The 14536-nt window shown below is 44.2% G+C and overlaps 1 protein-coding gene across 2 annotated transcripts in view; it reads left to right on the forward strand.

Annotated features, from left to right (window-relative positions):
• LOC108892378 (MAM domain-containing glycosylphosphatidylinositol anchor protein 2) overlaps positions 1–14536 on the forward strand; it is a 91410-nt gene that overhangs the window by 795 nt on the left and 76079 nt on the right. The window contains exon 2 of one of the 2 annotated variants that reach the window (XM_051067978.1): positions 6724–6794. In XM_051067978.1, the coding sequence (XP_050923935.1) occupies positions 6729–6794 (66 nt within the window). In that variant the 5' untranslated portion in view covers positions 6724–6728. Of the gene's footprint in view, positions 1–6723; positions 6795–12413; positions 13430–14536 lie in introns of those variants that run through there. The other variant, XM_051067977.1, reaches the window with a different exon arrangement.

A 14536-nucleotide genomic window follows, 5' to 3' on the forward strand; every position in this document is an offset into this window, starting at 1 on the left:
AGACTGACCCAGGTTCATATTTTGAAGTCTGAATGATGTCTCATATATTTATTGTATTACATCCTGTTCACTCTGGGATGAGGGTGACTGTAGTGATGGTAATGTTCAACTTAAATCCCAAAATGACTGTGACCAGTTTCACCTGTTCCTGTAAAGCTGTTGTAGTTGCTGTGAGACGTTCCTCTCTCTCGTTGCTGTGTTTGAATAGTTTGTCATTCTGGTAAATATGATTATTTGCCTTTTTGGCTGAGTGTTGGAGGAGCAGATTGATGTGAGGGTCTAAACAGTGAGATCAACAGAGTTCAGCAGACTTCAGTTTCACAGTTTGTCCTGCAGAGGGCAGAAGATGCATGTAAAACAAATCAGGACCTTCAGAACAAGATTCAATGAGATGAACCTCCCCACTGTCCCAAACTGATGTTCAATGCTTTCTTTGGGTTTATTCATCCACTGAACCAACACTGCTGTTGTTGTGTAACTTTCAGTGGTGGAAGAAATAATCAGATACTTTACTGAAGTAAAAGTACCACACAATAACACAAACACTCTAACAGATGGAGGCAGTGGTATTCCAGCAGCTCCTGGTTAAATCACTGTTTTTGTCAATGGAGTCTGGTAGAGATATATAGAGATGTTTCTGGTTAAACTAAAAGGATCTTCCTCTTTAATAAAAAGCTCTGTCTCTGTAGGAATCCTATCATGTTATCAGACTCTGAGAAGAACAATCTGAGTCTGTCAGAGACAAAAACAAGAACTTTAGTGGACGGACTTTGACGTGGACGATTGTGTTCTTGATCAATACTGCAGCAATTTCAAAGATTTTCCATATTTCAGCTTTCTAAGCCCACAGAGATCCAGATCCTGTCCTCGCCGTCTTTTATTATTAAGAATCGTCTGATTACTGAAACTACATTAAACATTCAAACTGGAACTCAATCAATGCTTATCGTCATGACAACAGCATCGTCCCCCCTCTTCCTCCCCCTTTGCATTTAAGCTTGGATGTGGATTGACAGCGACACGATGAAGAACAACATCGACCTGTCACATACAACCGCCGTCTTTAGGTTCTTCTTCTGGGACTGGGGAACTCGCTCAGAGCCGAGCATCAATGAATAAAAGATGTTTTATTCTGGTGAACCTCAAACTCTAATGGCGGCATGTTGCCCCCCCACTCTCTGAGAGACGGCGTGGCCTCGAGGACGCCGCTGTCGTCTTCAGTGTGTTCCTCATGAATAAAATAAAAGCCCTCAGGTTGACGACAGGTAATCAAACTGACGGAGTCTCTTGCTTTTCATTTATAATTCAGGACAGTTTTTAAATTAATTTTTTTACAGCTTGTCATGACCCTGAAGACAAAACCTCCTCGAGCTAAAACAAAGCCTGTTAGCAGCCGATCAAAGGCAACGCCACCGTCAATAATTTAGAGGACAGAAGAAGAAGAAGAAGGAGGAAGAGGAGGAAGAGGAGAGGGACGAGGAGGAAGAACAGAAGAAGAAGACTTTCATGTTTGACATCGAGGGAAGTCGCAGTTCATTCATCAAACGACAGAGATTGTTGGTGGTTAATGGTTCAGTTCCCAGGGCAGGGTTAATGAGCAGGGCATTAGCACCTGGAGACTTGGGTAGAAACACCAGTCATGCACGAGTTAAAGGTTCGATCCCCTAAAGAGTAACACCTTTCATCAGGAGAAAAGAGTCGCTCTGAAACATCCACCATCTTCACCGTTTCTCTCCAGGAACAACATCATTTATTCATCTGCACGTTCAAATATAAAATAACAAGTTCAAACAGGGTGTGGGGGTGAAAAGCCTCCATGGTTTACGTGTTCGCAAACAAACAACTGAAATAACTTGATGGAAAAAAAGGTAAGCAACAGAAAGGGATTGTAGTAACTCATGAGGATCTGACCTAATTTTTTAGACATGTTTACACATACAGATACAGGCTTCACTTACTTTTTCTTGCTACTGTAGTTTTGTCTTATAATGGACAGAAATAAAACTAAAACTAAATCAAACATTTAAATGTGGAACAATGAGATGAATAAACTAGAGAGGAATCAATTTGTCAGCAACTAATCAATCAAAAAACCAATATTCTCTGCTCCCATACAATCAAATAATCAATATCAGTCAGTAGAAAATAATCATCAGCTGCAGCTGGAGGAGAAACTGGTGGATCTGTCAGACCAGGTCTCCTCCTGATGAGGGAGGGTGGTTTAGAGTCTGGAGAAGGTTCAGACTGAGACACCTGGACTCAGCAGCTCCACCTCTGTCAAGGCCCTGAGACCAGGGATCTGAACCTGATCCTGAACTTTGAGGACCTGCTCGTTCAAAATCTCCTCTGTAATCACTGAAGCCCAAAGCAGGCGCAGTAATTTGTTTTCCAATGATCAGAAGATGATCTGAGGAAGAGCGCAGGATGTTTACATGAGAAAACAGAAGATAACGAGTGAATTATCCCATTAACTGTAAAAAAGAAAGAGAATATCGTCACCTGGAGATAAAGAGTATTTCTAATGAACTGACGCACAGATACTGTGGTGTCAGCTCAGTAACACTGTTGTTTATTCACTAGTTCATGACATTTGACAGAAAATAATCTGCAAATGAATCACTAATGAAAATACCTGTTAACTTTAACCAAAGGAACGTTGGAGTTTTGCCTCTGAACTAATCACACTGAAACGTTTCTAAAAACCTTCCAGGTCCAAACACGTCGGTGTCAGTCCCTTCGCTCTGTCCAGACGTTAACACCACCCACCACCTCGCCTCTTCTTCTTCTCTGTAATTAAACTGCAGTGACCTCTGCCGCTGTGATTAGCCTGCGAGAGAAATGACCAATTTGTCAGTGTGTATAAATCCTGTTTGGATTTATTATGAGTGTGTGAGATGTTCAGGCATGCCGCCGGGCACCTTCCTTTCATTATGAGTTTAATTTACCTGAGACCACCAGGTAACCAACCACTGATCAATTAACCAACCAACCCACCAACCAATCAATCAGCCTGCCAGTTAATTAATCAGTTACTGAGGTGAATGGTTCAGTGATGACGAGGAACAGTTTGTCTTTTCAAGAATATGTTTAATAAGTTAAACATCCTGTAGCTTATTTTCATTTCTCCAATCAGGGATTATTGATTAATTGACTATTGATTATTTAACAAAAAACAAAGTCAACAAAAGCAACGAACAAAAGTCAAAGTCATAGTCTGTGTATAATAATAATGATAACAATAATGGACATGCTTGGTATTTGATAGTTGCTGACCTCCGGTCTGAGGGGAGGATATCTGGTTTCAGCAGTTAGAGCATCTTCACTAAAGTCAACATCTATATGTATTATTAACAGAGCAGAAATCTGCCCTTCATCCTCATCAATAATACAGAGGCAGGATGAGCTGAGAGGAGGAGGTAGATTTCTTTCTCCTCTGATGGAGCTGGGCTAACAGGTTCCATCTGCCTCCAGTCTTGGTGCTAAGCTAGGCTAAAGATGGAACCAGTTGGAACAACAGAGAACAGCAGGAGGTCGTAAAATATAGTTGATTTATGGTCTGCGTTACCTGTGGTTCAGGAAAAGAGAATCTCCAGACAGAAGCTCGTGTGTCACTGAGATTAGATGCTTTCAAATATACAGGCATGTGGTCAAACTACATAATTCAGAATATCTTCAGAAAAAAAACAGAATATTTCATAAATTGTCCAAACTTGTTGAACAGCAACAACAACAAATTTTTCATAGTTTTTTCAAAGTTTTCATATGATGACATAAAAAATACTTATAATTTATATAAAACTTAATAATTAATTAAACCCTGGACACAGTTATTGGGCTCTGATATTTCACTGCAGAACTTTTGGCATCAACGAGCCTCTAAATGTTTCTTGTCGTTTGTCTGTTGCTAGTTTTTGCTTTTCATGTAGTAAAACCATCATTCATTGGTTAGTTCAGGTCATGTGATCAATGAAAGTTAAGCACAGCTGAGTCTTATTTGTAGGCGACTGCAGCAGCCGGAGTCATTGTGTTTTCTGGTTGTTTCGTCCCTGTGACCCTGATATGTCAGTAACACCTGCAGGGAGTTTCTTCAGATTTGGCACAAATGTTCACTTGGACTTATCGAGTGTTTGGTCATAGGTCAAAGGTCATTGTGACCTCATAAAGCTAACTCAATTCAAACAAGCTAATTGCCCATTTGGCCGAGGTAATAATTCTCGTCTTGTCGTTGTTCTTGATTAAAACACATTAATAAAGGATATTTGACCTTTTCTCTAAGTTTATTAATTATTTCTTCCATCTTTAACAAATGTAATCAGGTTTTTCATCATCACCTTTAAAGTTTAATCACAGAGTAGAGTCGAAGGATCAAACGGTGATCAGCCTCGGAGGAGCACTTTACCTCTTCTTTAATTCTTTTCTTGTTTCTTCTCCAACATGATTTTTAATCCTGTGATGATGTTTCTGTGATTGTGCTGAGCTGTGAGTCTGATGAAAGCTCGGTTTTATCTGCAGGAAGAAATAACCTGTGTGCTTGATGAATACTGAATGAACATCAGCAGCTTCAGAGGGGATTTCACATCACATCAGTTTGTACAAGAGCTCAGTTTCATGTGGGCGAAGCCCAGAATCACAGAGTGTTTAAAGAGAAACGAGTCCTCGCTTCTCACACCAGCAGACACATGAGAGAGCGTTAAATAAAAGAGCTGTGTGACAGATTCACACAGAGAATAAACCTGAAGTGTTAAAGAGGCAACGCAGTATTTCATTGATGCCAGTTTCATCTTCAGTTCAAGAGTCGTAACTGAAACTCACAGCAGGGTTTCCTTCACTTCCTGTTTCTAAAAATGTCTTTGCTTATTAAAAATGTCCTCACTTCCAAAACATTTTCTCCGTTTTCACAAATGTGAATTTTTTCTTCCAAAAACTTTCTAAAAACATATTAGATCCCAAAAAACATCTGTCACAGAAAGGTCTAAACGTGCTCATGTCAACCAGATGAAGGATTTTAATCGTCAGACGTCTGCATCTTCAAAAACACTGATTTTTAACATCAAACTGTTTTATTCAGGGTTTTTCCAGTTTTGGCCAAAAATGAAAACAAAAATTCCCAAAACACTGAACTCACACCTTCACTGCAGCGTCGCCACATCCAGAGTCTGTCTGTGGTTCTGGTTCAGCGTAAATCAACAGGTTGTGTTTGAACATTTTCTGTATTATACCAGACCAGGATCTTTGCCTGAACCTGAACCAGGAGCTGAGAGAGCCTGAACAGAACCAGGAAACAGGTCTGATCCTCCACAGAGAGTAGAAGTTGAACTGGGTCCAGGTCTGGTTCCAACTGGTTTCCAGCTGCTCTGAAAACAAAAACAGAGAAAATGAAACAATTAGTTTGAAGCTGTTTATTCCATTTTCTCTGGTTTCACTGTGACGATGTCTTTTCTCCTCCTTTTGTCTCTGTCTGACAAACTCCATGAGTCAGAGCGATGGAGGCGAGAGGAGGATTTATAAACACATTAACAAACAACAATAGAAACAAATAGAAGGCAAGAAAGAGACGCACACGACATGACAGGAGCAACAAAGAGGCTGGAGAGGCTTTGTTTCATCACCGAGGAGGAAATTACAGCAGCAGGAGGAAGAGGAGGAAGAAATGAAAGAGTAAATACAACTTGAAAAGGACGAGTGAAGGTGAAAGTAACTGAGGAGCAAAAACAGGAGCTGGACTTCAGGAGGAAAGAAATGGAGGAGGAGGAGAAACATACATGAAGGGGGTGCTAAGACATGGAGGAGTAAGAAGAAAAAACAAGATGATGGAGGAGGAGGAGGAGAAAAATAGACAAGGAAAAGGAGGAGAAAAAGGATGACATGACAAAGGAGGACAGACAGGAGGAGGTGGAGGAGGAGTGGACTGAGAAGATGAAGGGAATGAGGAAGCAGAAACAAGAGCAGAAACTGTGCTGTGAGGAGTCACTCCTCCTCAGCTCCTCCTCCGAGGACTCCGGGACGTCTGATGATTGTGATCTGTCTCCTCTGATGAACTCGTTAATTAACTCTCAGCACGAAACAGCTGATTCTGCTCACTCCTTCATTCTGATTTTCTGCAGCGCCGAACGAAGATTAGAACGAAAACCATCCATCAGTCAGAGGCGGACGTCAGACTGTCGGGATGATTCTCTATAGATGCAAACAGATCCACATCTGAACCCTGAGATACATCTGCTGCCGTTCTGTCCGGTTCAAACAGGAGAACTGTCTTTGATTAAAGATAAAACCGAGCAACAGGGAATAACATTGACACATTAAAAGTTATACAGAGCTGTAGAAATGAGTCTTAAACCCAGGAAGTCAATTAGCATGTTAGCATGTTAGCACTTCCTGTTCCCTCGTCCCAGAGTCAGTGTGTTTCTGATTAAATGTCTGAAATAAGGTCTGTGGTTTTAACACAAGCTCAAGACATTTTCAGGTTTGATTCTCCGACATAAAATGGGTCAGTAAATCCCCCACTCCTGATGTTTGAAGCTTTTACGAGACAACGTGGACAATTGTCATTGAACTCATCAAGTCAAAACACCTCAAGTTAGAACAACTCGTGTTGTTTTAAATTAAAGCCAGATGTTCTCAACTTGAAATGAACTAAACTTATATATTTGCATTAAGTCAATGAGAAAAGATGAGTTGAACATGTCATCAGATTTTATAGTCATCATTGTTTCTGTACCACAGGGTTGATGGACGTCCTCACAGTCACGATATTCACCTGTGAACCTGGAGGAGCTCGGCCCGGTCCCACAGCAGTGAGTAACCAAACTGTATTCCTAAAACTCTTTAAATCCAGAGTGACAAGCTGCTGTACGCAGCAAAGACTGAGGGAAGTACAAACTTAAAAACAGGAAATAGCAACCTGATGTTATGGAGATTTTAATTTTCCAGATGTTGAGAGGACAGTTTAGTTCTTTGCTGCTCAAAGTTCATGTGTGGATGTTTGACTGGATGTTTGTGATTTATTGAACCTGTCACTTTTGTACAGCACATCACTGTTTATTACCTTAAAGGTTTGTTGTTGTTTGGGTTTTTGCGGCTGCTGATTAATATCTTGCGTCCTCTGTGGTGGTCTGATGGTCGGGACCCCTTGTCTGTTACCGTCCGTCAAAAAATCGTCTGCAGATTAACTGATAATAAAATCATTGTTAGCTCTGATCTCCACATCTGCAATGATCATAAACACATCTAAACATCTAAAACCTGAGACTTCATCAGCCGATGCTGTGATGCAGAGCAGAAACAGCTCCTGTGTGTTTGGCTGCAGATGATCAGTTGAAGCTGTTGTACAGTTCCAGCAGCTGACTGGACATCTGCAGTCAGCAGCAACGATTGCCTGGAGAGTTGACCAACTCACCAGCCGCAGCAGTAGTTTGTCTGGAGGCCGACTCTTTGCAGAGCTGCAGACGGTTGATTCTGAGGTTTTTCCTCTCGCTGCGTCTCGTCTTTCACGGGTCCCTCTGGGCCGTAAACAAACCAAACTCGGCACAGTGCTGATCTCTGCTGTTACCGGCCCGCGGTCCGCTGCCAGCTGACACCCAGCTTCACCATGGAAACAGAAAAACTCTGAGCCGGGCGGCGTTTCAGCCGTAACGATCTGTGACAGCAGCAAAACTCTGGAGGAAGGAGTTTTCAGATTCAGCCCTCAGTGTTTTACTGTGTGACTGGTAGCAGACAGGACAGATGTTAGAGACGAAGAAACACGTCCAGACCCGACTTCACTTCCTCTGTCGCTGCTGATTAAAGATGAGAACACACAGGATTTTACTCTTCAGCTGTTATGGAGGTGTCCCCGGTGAATCAGTGGGACCATCTGCTGCAGGACTCTGGTTGTGTTGGACTCGTCGTCCTGCTGCAGAATGAATCAGGGGCAGAACAGACGCCTCCTGATGATGATGGAGAAGAGTCTGAACTCGTAGATATGACTGAGTCTCCTCAGTAAACTCGGTCCGCGGTCCACAGGAAATTATATTCAGACTGAAGTTTATTTCCTGTCAGGACCATTTTTATCCATCTGTTAAATAGAGATCATACATTTTAGCTGTTGACTGTCTGAGTTTTTTTTGTGTGGGTTACACACCAAACCCCCCCACTGATCAAAGTCAGCAAAGACCCACAAAGGATTATCTTGTCAGATTCTCTCTCTGACTGTCAGAGAGATCCGCCATGTTTGTTTCCTCTAAAGTCTCGTTTGACCGCTCGAGATGTGGAGCTGTGAGAGTCCAGACTCTGATTGTTGGTGGTGAATCTGTTAGTGTGTGGTGTGGCTGTGTTGGTCTCTGCACATCTCGACACATGCGTGTCGTCTCACATTAAAAATCTTTTAGTGTGTGCTGGGCTTTAGTTTTCTAGTGAACATCTGGAGAAGATTTAATAACGGTAACGTTTGGCCCTGTTGTTCATGTCAGCTCTGCTTTTTCTAAATGTTTTTGTAGATTGTCTCAGTGGATTGTAGATGAGTTTAGTCCTTAAACCTGGTTCTTCAGAGACATTAAATTAAATGGAGGAAGCTTCTTATTAACAGCAGAGAGACTCTTTCATTCATCAGGATTCTGCAGCTTCTTGTTTCTCTCTCTTTGTTCTGTCTCTTCACTCCTCTTGCTCCTCCTCTTCGTCTTCCTGCGTCGTGGCGTTTCTCTCATAAAGCCGGGAGCTTCTGTTCAGCTCTGACTAATTGCTTCGTCCTCTTCAGAGAACGTTAGAGAGCTCGTCTCATCCGTCAGACTCTAACCCTCCACACAGACACATTATTCTGCTGATGCACTGAGGTTAACAGCTTCTGCAGCAACACAAACACTTCAGCTTCTTCTCACCCACAAGATTTTCCATTAACAGGCTCCAGGGAGAGTTTTGGATATTTTCTGTTTAGTCGATCAGTGTTTTAGAAGTTCTCTTTTCCTGAGTCCTGATGGCAGCCTCTCAGATTCTCCTGTCCCTGAAGGCTTATTCAGAATATGATTAAAGTCTCAATAGAAGTATTTCTAACATCGTATTCATATTTGTAATAAAGCAACGTATTTTCTAAGTTCCATTTCTGCCAGAGGATAATATTGATAAATCACTATGAGCTCTGAACAGTGAAACTACATCAGACAGCTTTGTTTACATGCTGTTTAAACATGAGTGTGAGTTGAGATGAAACGTACTCGGTGCAGTCGTGTCTTTAGTAATCGTATTGATTAAAGTTTGGTGCCTCCCAGCTGTTTGAGCAGACTCCCAGACGGAGCAGCGCTGCAGGAAACTCACTGTTATTAATGTGATTCTTCATGAACTGCGAGGAGGAGGAGGAGGAGGAGCAGGCTGTTTGGTATTCTGCTGCTCGTCTCTGAGGCTCTGCTTTAATTAAAATGTGAAGGAAGAGAGGTTTGGTCCCACTGGTGACAAAAAACTGTAGAGTCCTGCAGAGTCCAGGTGAATGATGGGCTGGTCTGACTTAAGGGAGGATTTCCACTTTTAACTCTGTCCGATCACGATGAACAGGTGAACCTGCTTTAGAAACCTGCAGGTGAGTTCAGCACTGTTTCTAAACTAAGAGCAAGTTTTCAGGTTTAATTAAACATCTGTGAATATTGGACCAAACCACACGTAAGGAAACTAACAGCCAACTAGACTAAACAACAGCTAACTAAGCTAAACTACTGGCTAACTACACTAAATACTCACGTATAAAGTATTTAAATTGAACATGAAGCCGTTTTAAGTGAAAACTAATGAAGTGTTGAACATGAGACTGAAACTGAACTCAGTGTTTGTATCAGAGTTAATGAGTCTGACTGTGGAGAATCAGCTCAGTGTTCATCAGAGGAAGAAGAAAGGAAGAGTGGATGTGTTCATGTATGTTTTATTTAGTGGACATTTAATAGGAAAGAGGAGGAAAAAGAAGAACTTAATGAGGAAGATCAGGAGGAGGAGCAGGAGGAGAATAAAACTGTGGAAGAAGAGAAAGAATGAGGATGAAGGAGGAGGGCGAGTGAAGGTTACTCAGTCTGTTCATCCATCAGCTCACAGATGGAGAATCATTTGACTCCACAGAACATCATTAAACTGAAGTTTGTCCCCGCTGAGCTGCCGTACCTGCAGCAGCCTGTCCTCCTGTGGTTGCTCTCAGCTGTGGACATGGTCTTCTTCTCCTCCGCAGCTGTACGACTCAGGAAACATCTGTCGTTACCTTAAATTATCTTTACGACACGTTTAAAACTGTGTTGTCTGAGATCAGATGGTTTTAACCTCTGCGGGGTAGGAGGAAATACTATGTCCTGTACTCCAGTTAAAGTACTAATACTGCACGGCAGTACTCCATTACAAGTAAAAGTACCAGTAAAAACGTCAGCCTTCAACAGACTTTGAGTCTGACTTCATATTTGTTGCTCATTAACACAGAACAACCTGAACGCATCATGAAATGACAGGTGTCCCTCTGTTCCTTCTGTTCCCTCTGTTCCCTCCATCACTCACCTCCTCTCCCTCTGTTCCCTCTCCTCTCCCTCTGTTCCCTCTGTTCCTCTCTCCCTCTGTTCCCTCTGTCCTCACTCACTCATCCCTCCTCCTCCCCCTCGCCTCCCTCTGTTCCCTCCTCACTCACCTCCTCTCCTCTGTTCCCTCCCTCACTCACCTCCTCCTCTCCCTCTCCCTCCTCTCCCTCTCTCCTCCTCCCTCCCTCAGTTCCCTCCTCATCACCTCCTCATCACCTCCTCTCCCTCTGTTCCCCCTCTCACTCCTCTCCCTCTGTTCCTCTGTCCCTCCTCACTCACCTCCTCTCCCTCTGTTCCCTCTGTTCCCTCCCCTCACTCACCTCCTCTCCCTCTGTTCCCTCCCTCACTCACCTCCTCTCCTCTCCCTCTGTTCCCTCCCTCATTCACCTCCTCTCCCTCTGTTCCCTCCCTCATTCACCTCCTCTCCCTCTGTTCCCTCTGTTCCCTCACTCACCTCCTCTCCTCTGTTCCCTCCTGTTCCCTCTGTTCCCTCCTCACTCACCTCTCTCCCTCTGTTCCTCTGTTCCTCCCTCACTCACCTCCTCTCCCTCTGTTCTCCTCACTCACCTCCTCTCCCTCTGTTCCCTCCCTCACTCACCTCCTCTCCTCTCTGTTCCCTCCCTCACTCACCTCCTCTCCTCTCCTCTGTTCCCTCCCTCACTCACCTCCTCTCCCTCTGTTCCCTCCTCACTCACCTCCTCTCCCTCTGTTCCCTCCCTCATTCACCTCCTCTCCTCTCCCTCTGTTCCCTCCCTCACTCACCTCCTCTCCCTCTGTTCCCTCCCTCATTCACCTCCTCTCCTCTCCCTCTGTTCCCTCTGTCCCTCTGTTCCCTCTGTCCTCTCCTCTCTGTTCCCTCCCTCACTCACCTCCTCTCCTCTCCCTCTGTTCCCTCCCTCACTCACCTCCTCTCTCCTCTGTTCCCTCCTCACTCACCTCCTCTCCCTCTGTTCCCTCCCTCATTCACCTCCTCTCCTCTCCCTCTGTTCCCTCTGTTCCCTCCCTCATTCACCTCCTCTCCTCTCCCTCTGTTCCCTCTGTTCCCTCCCTCACTCACCTCCTCTCCTCTCCCTCTGTTCCCTCTGTTCCCTCCCTCACTCACCTCCTCTCCCTCTGTTCCCGCCTCACTCAGGAGTCCCGGGAGAAAATCAGAACATTGCACACGTGCGCAGTGAGGGCTCGCGCTGTCGCGTGCCGCCCACAGGCTCAGTCACGGTCAGAAACCAGCGGCTCGTGATGTTTCGCGCGGCAGATTCCGCTCAACGTCAAATTAGCTGCGGTTTGTCGGCCAGAGACCGGAAACAGCACGGATACCCGTCAAAATAAAAGCACACTATGACTATGCACACATGACATTAATAATGGATTATGTAATAACTTCACGATACTGGTGTAAAACCAACAATAAACACAGAACAAAAAATAGAATAGGACGAAAAACAAAAACACCTCGACGCACATCAACAAATACAAAATCACAGTAGTGACTCTGATCTACACATACTCTAAATAAGTAAGAGTTTAAGGCAAAAGTCTTGAAAATGAGAAAAACAAAAGCAAAGAAAATAATAATAATGATTCTAGATATTATTAAATATTAGAAACTTTAAACTAATTGTGATCAGATTTCAGAAGTTTAAAATGGTTCATTACAAGTGTTGTCTTATACAAGAGGAGAGGCTGTTTTATTGTTTAAGAAAAAGGAATTGTTAATTCAGTGATATTATAATAATAACACTGTAAACTTATCACATTTTAAAACTCTGGACTCTTTAAATGTGACCAGTAATTCAGGCTCGACAAAGACTTTTCTTTTATGAAATCTTATTTTTCTACTTTTTTCCCCCAAAGAGACAAATAACAGAAACTCTTTGAAAAGAAATTACTTTTATTTTTCTATGAATAAAAAGAGAATGATTCCCATCTTTAACCTTTCCTCACGGTACAACACCTTAAACTGTAGACGTTTTGAGATGAATAAAAAGGCTTTGATGAGGATTTTTCTTCTTTCTGTTTTTGTCCATCAGACAGAAAATCATGGCACCGTTTGGTCACTTGGTTTATTTTGAAATTCTGATTCCGGAAGCCGCATCGCTCTCCGCTCTGTCCGTCTTTACCGCGCGCTTCGCTCGGTGACGTCTCTCACCGGTAAAATCCACCGACCAGTCGACCGGACTGACCGCTTCTCCTTCCTCTCACAGCGGCATCACGGCGTCACGGAGCCCCGACTCTCCTCCTCCCTTCCCCGGCCTGACGGGCCGCGACGAGCCGCTGACAGCAAGGAGCGGGTTCCGCTTCTTCTCCTCGGGACGATGATGGATGTAACTCCGGTACCGACCCACGGACACGGAGCCCGGTGGACTCGGCGGAGGGGCAGCGGGGACCTGTGAACCGCCTGCCGGTCTGAGGATACTGACGCGTTTTTTTCCTGGTTTCTGGTCTTTTTCCTACAATGTCACCATCAAGGAGACGCGGCTGAGGCGCCTGCTCCTCCTGTCGGATCTCCGCTGCCCGTCCTCCTCCTCAGTCCCGATCCTCACCGTTTATCTAACGTTAGATCCGGTATGAGCGGAACCGAACCTCCCTGTCACATCTGACCGGGGTTTAGGGGGTGGCGGCGGCGGGCTGCTGGTCCGAGGGGGAAGCGTTTGGATTTAGTGGATGAGAACCGGTCACCGGCCCGGATTCGGTGCGGAGGGACGCCGGTCGGAGCGGAGGAGGAGGAGGAGGAGGAGAGAGGAGGAGGAGGAGGAGCAGCGGCAGTAGCAGCTGCAGGGAACCGAACTGACAACCTCATCCCCCGGGGGGGAGAGAAGCAGCGAGGCGGCCAGAGGAGGATGTGAAGATGGGTTTAGTTTTCGGTCTCCTGTGGCTGTTCACCGGCTTCCTGCAGGGCGTGCACGGCCAGGGCGTGTACGGTAAGGACGTCATTAACACACCGTTAATAACATTCAGATTCACCGACAGATCAATATGACGTGGACGCGGTTTAACGGCCGCAGAGCAGCACGAGCGGCGTTTAACCCGGAATTTACCACCCACACCAACTTGACCTTGTGAGGGATTTAGCGTGTGTAGGCTCAGTGTGTGTGTGTGTGTGTGTGTGTGTGTGTTAGATTCCTGCCTGGCCTAAAGGCACAACAGGTAGGCGGCTGCACCTGCTGATAGTGACGCTCTGCCTTCAGATATCATAGTTTTGTTTTTACCTGCTGTGACATCACTGTGACGTTCACGTTCCATTAAACGACCTATATGTTCGTAAAACGATCGTGGGATTTAATCCGACTCACAAACATAAAACACAGGATTATCATGGAATACTCTGATACTTCCTAACTACTCCCCCCCCCCCGTGTTCTCTGGATCTTTCAGCCACTCATCATGGTCTTCATCAGCTGTGTTTTAATGTTCTCTTCCAAGGTCAACAATGAACTTCATGTTCATATTTCATTAAGGCTCCTGTGCAGAGCATTGACAGGATCTATTGGCAGAAATGGAACATAATTTACAAAGACGTGTTTTTATCAGTGTGTAATCACCTAAAACTGATCATTGTGCTTTCGTTTGCTTATAATGAACAGTTAATATCTACACAGAGAGCGGGTCCTCCTCCATGGAGTCTGCCGTGTTTCTACAGTAGCCCAGAGTGGACAAACTGAACAGGAGTTCTGTATAGAAGTTGTTCACATGTTGTTTTGTTATGACTAGAAAAGCACAGATACAGAGACGTACAGACGCCTGTAGGAACTGTCTCTTAACGTCTTTGCTAAAATCACAATATAGGTTTAAATTCGGTAAACTGCTCTAAGCTCCAGTAACTTATCATGTGATTACCCAATAGAATATTTTATCTAAAGGTCCACTTATCCTCTCCCCCTTTGTCTGAGCTTTCAGCTGCATGTCACAGTCTTCATCTGAGGTGTTACCAACATCTTCTTGTTGTAGCCTCTGAAATCTGTATTTCTGAGTATTTTCCGCTTTTATTTGTCTTATGTGAGATTTGTTCATATAAAACAAGGTCAGAC

This window comes from Lates calcarifer, unplaced genomic scaffold (assembly GCF_001640805.2).
Source record: "Lates calcarifer isolate ASB-BC8 unplaced genomic scaffold, TLL_Latcal_v3 _unitig_2226_quiver_726, whole genome shotgun sequence".
Taxonomy (NCBI): domain Eukaryota; kingdom Metazoa; phylum Chordata; class Actinopteri; family Centropomidae; genus Lates; species Lates calcarifer.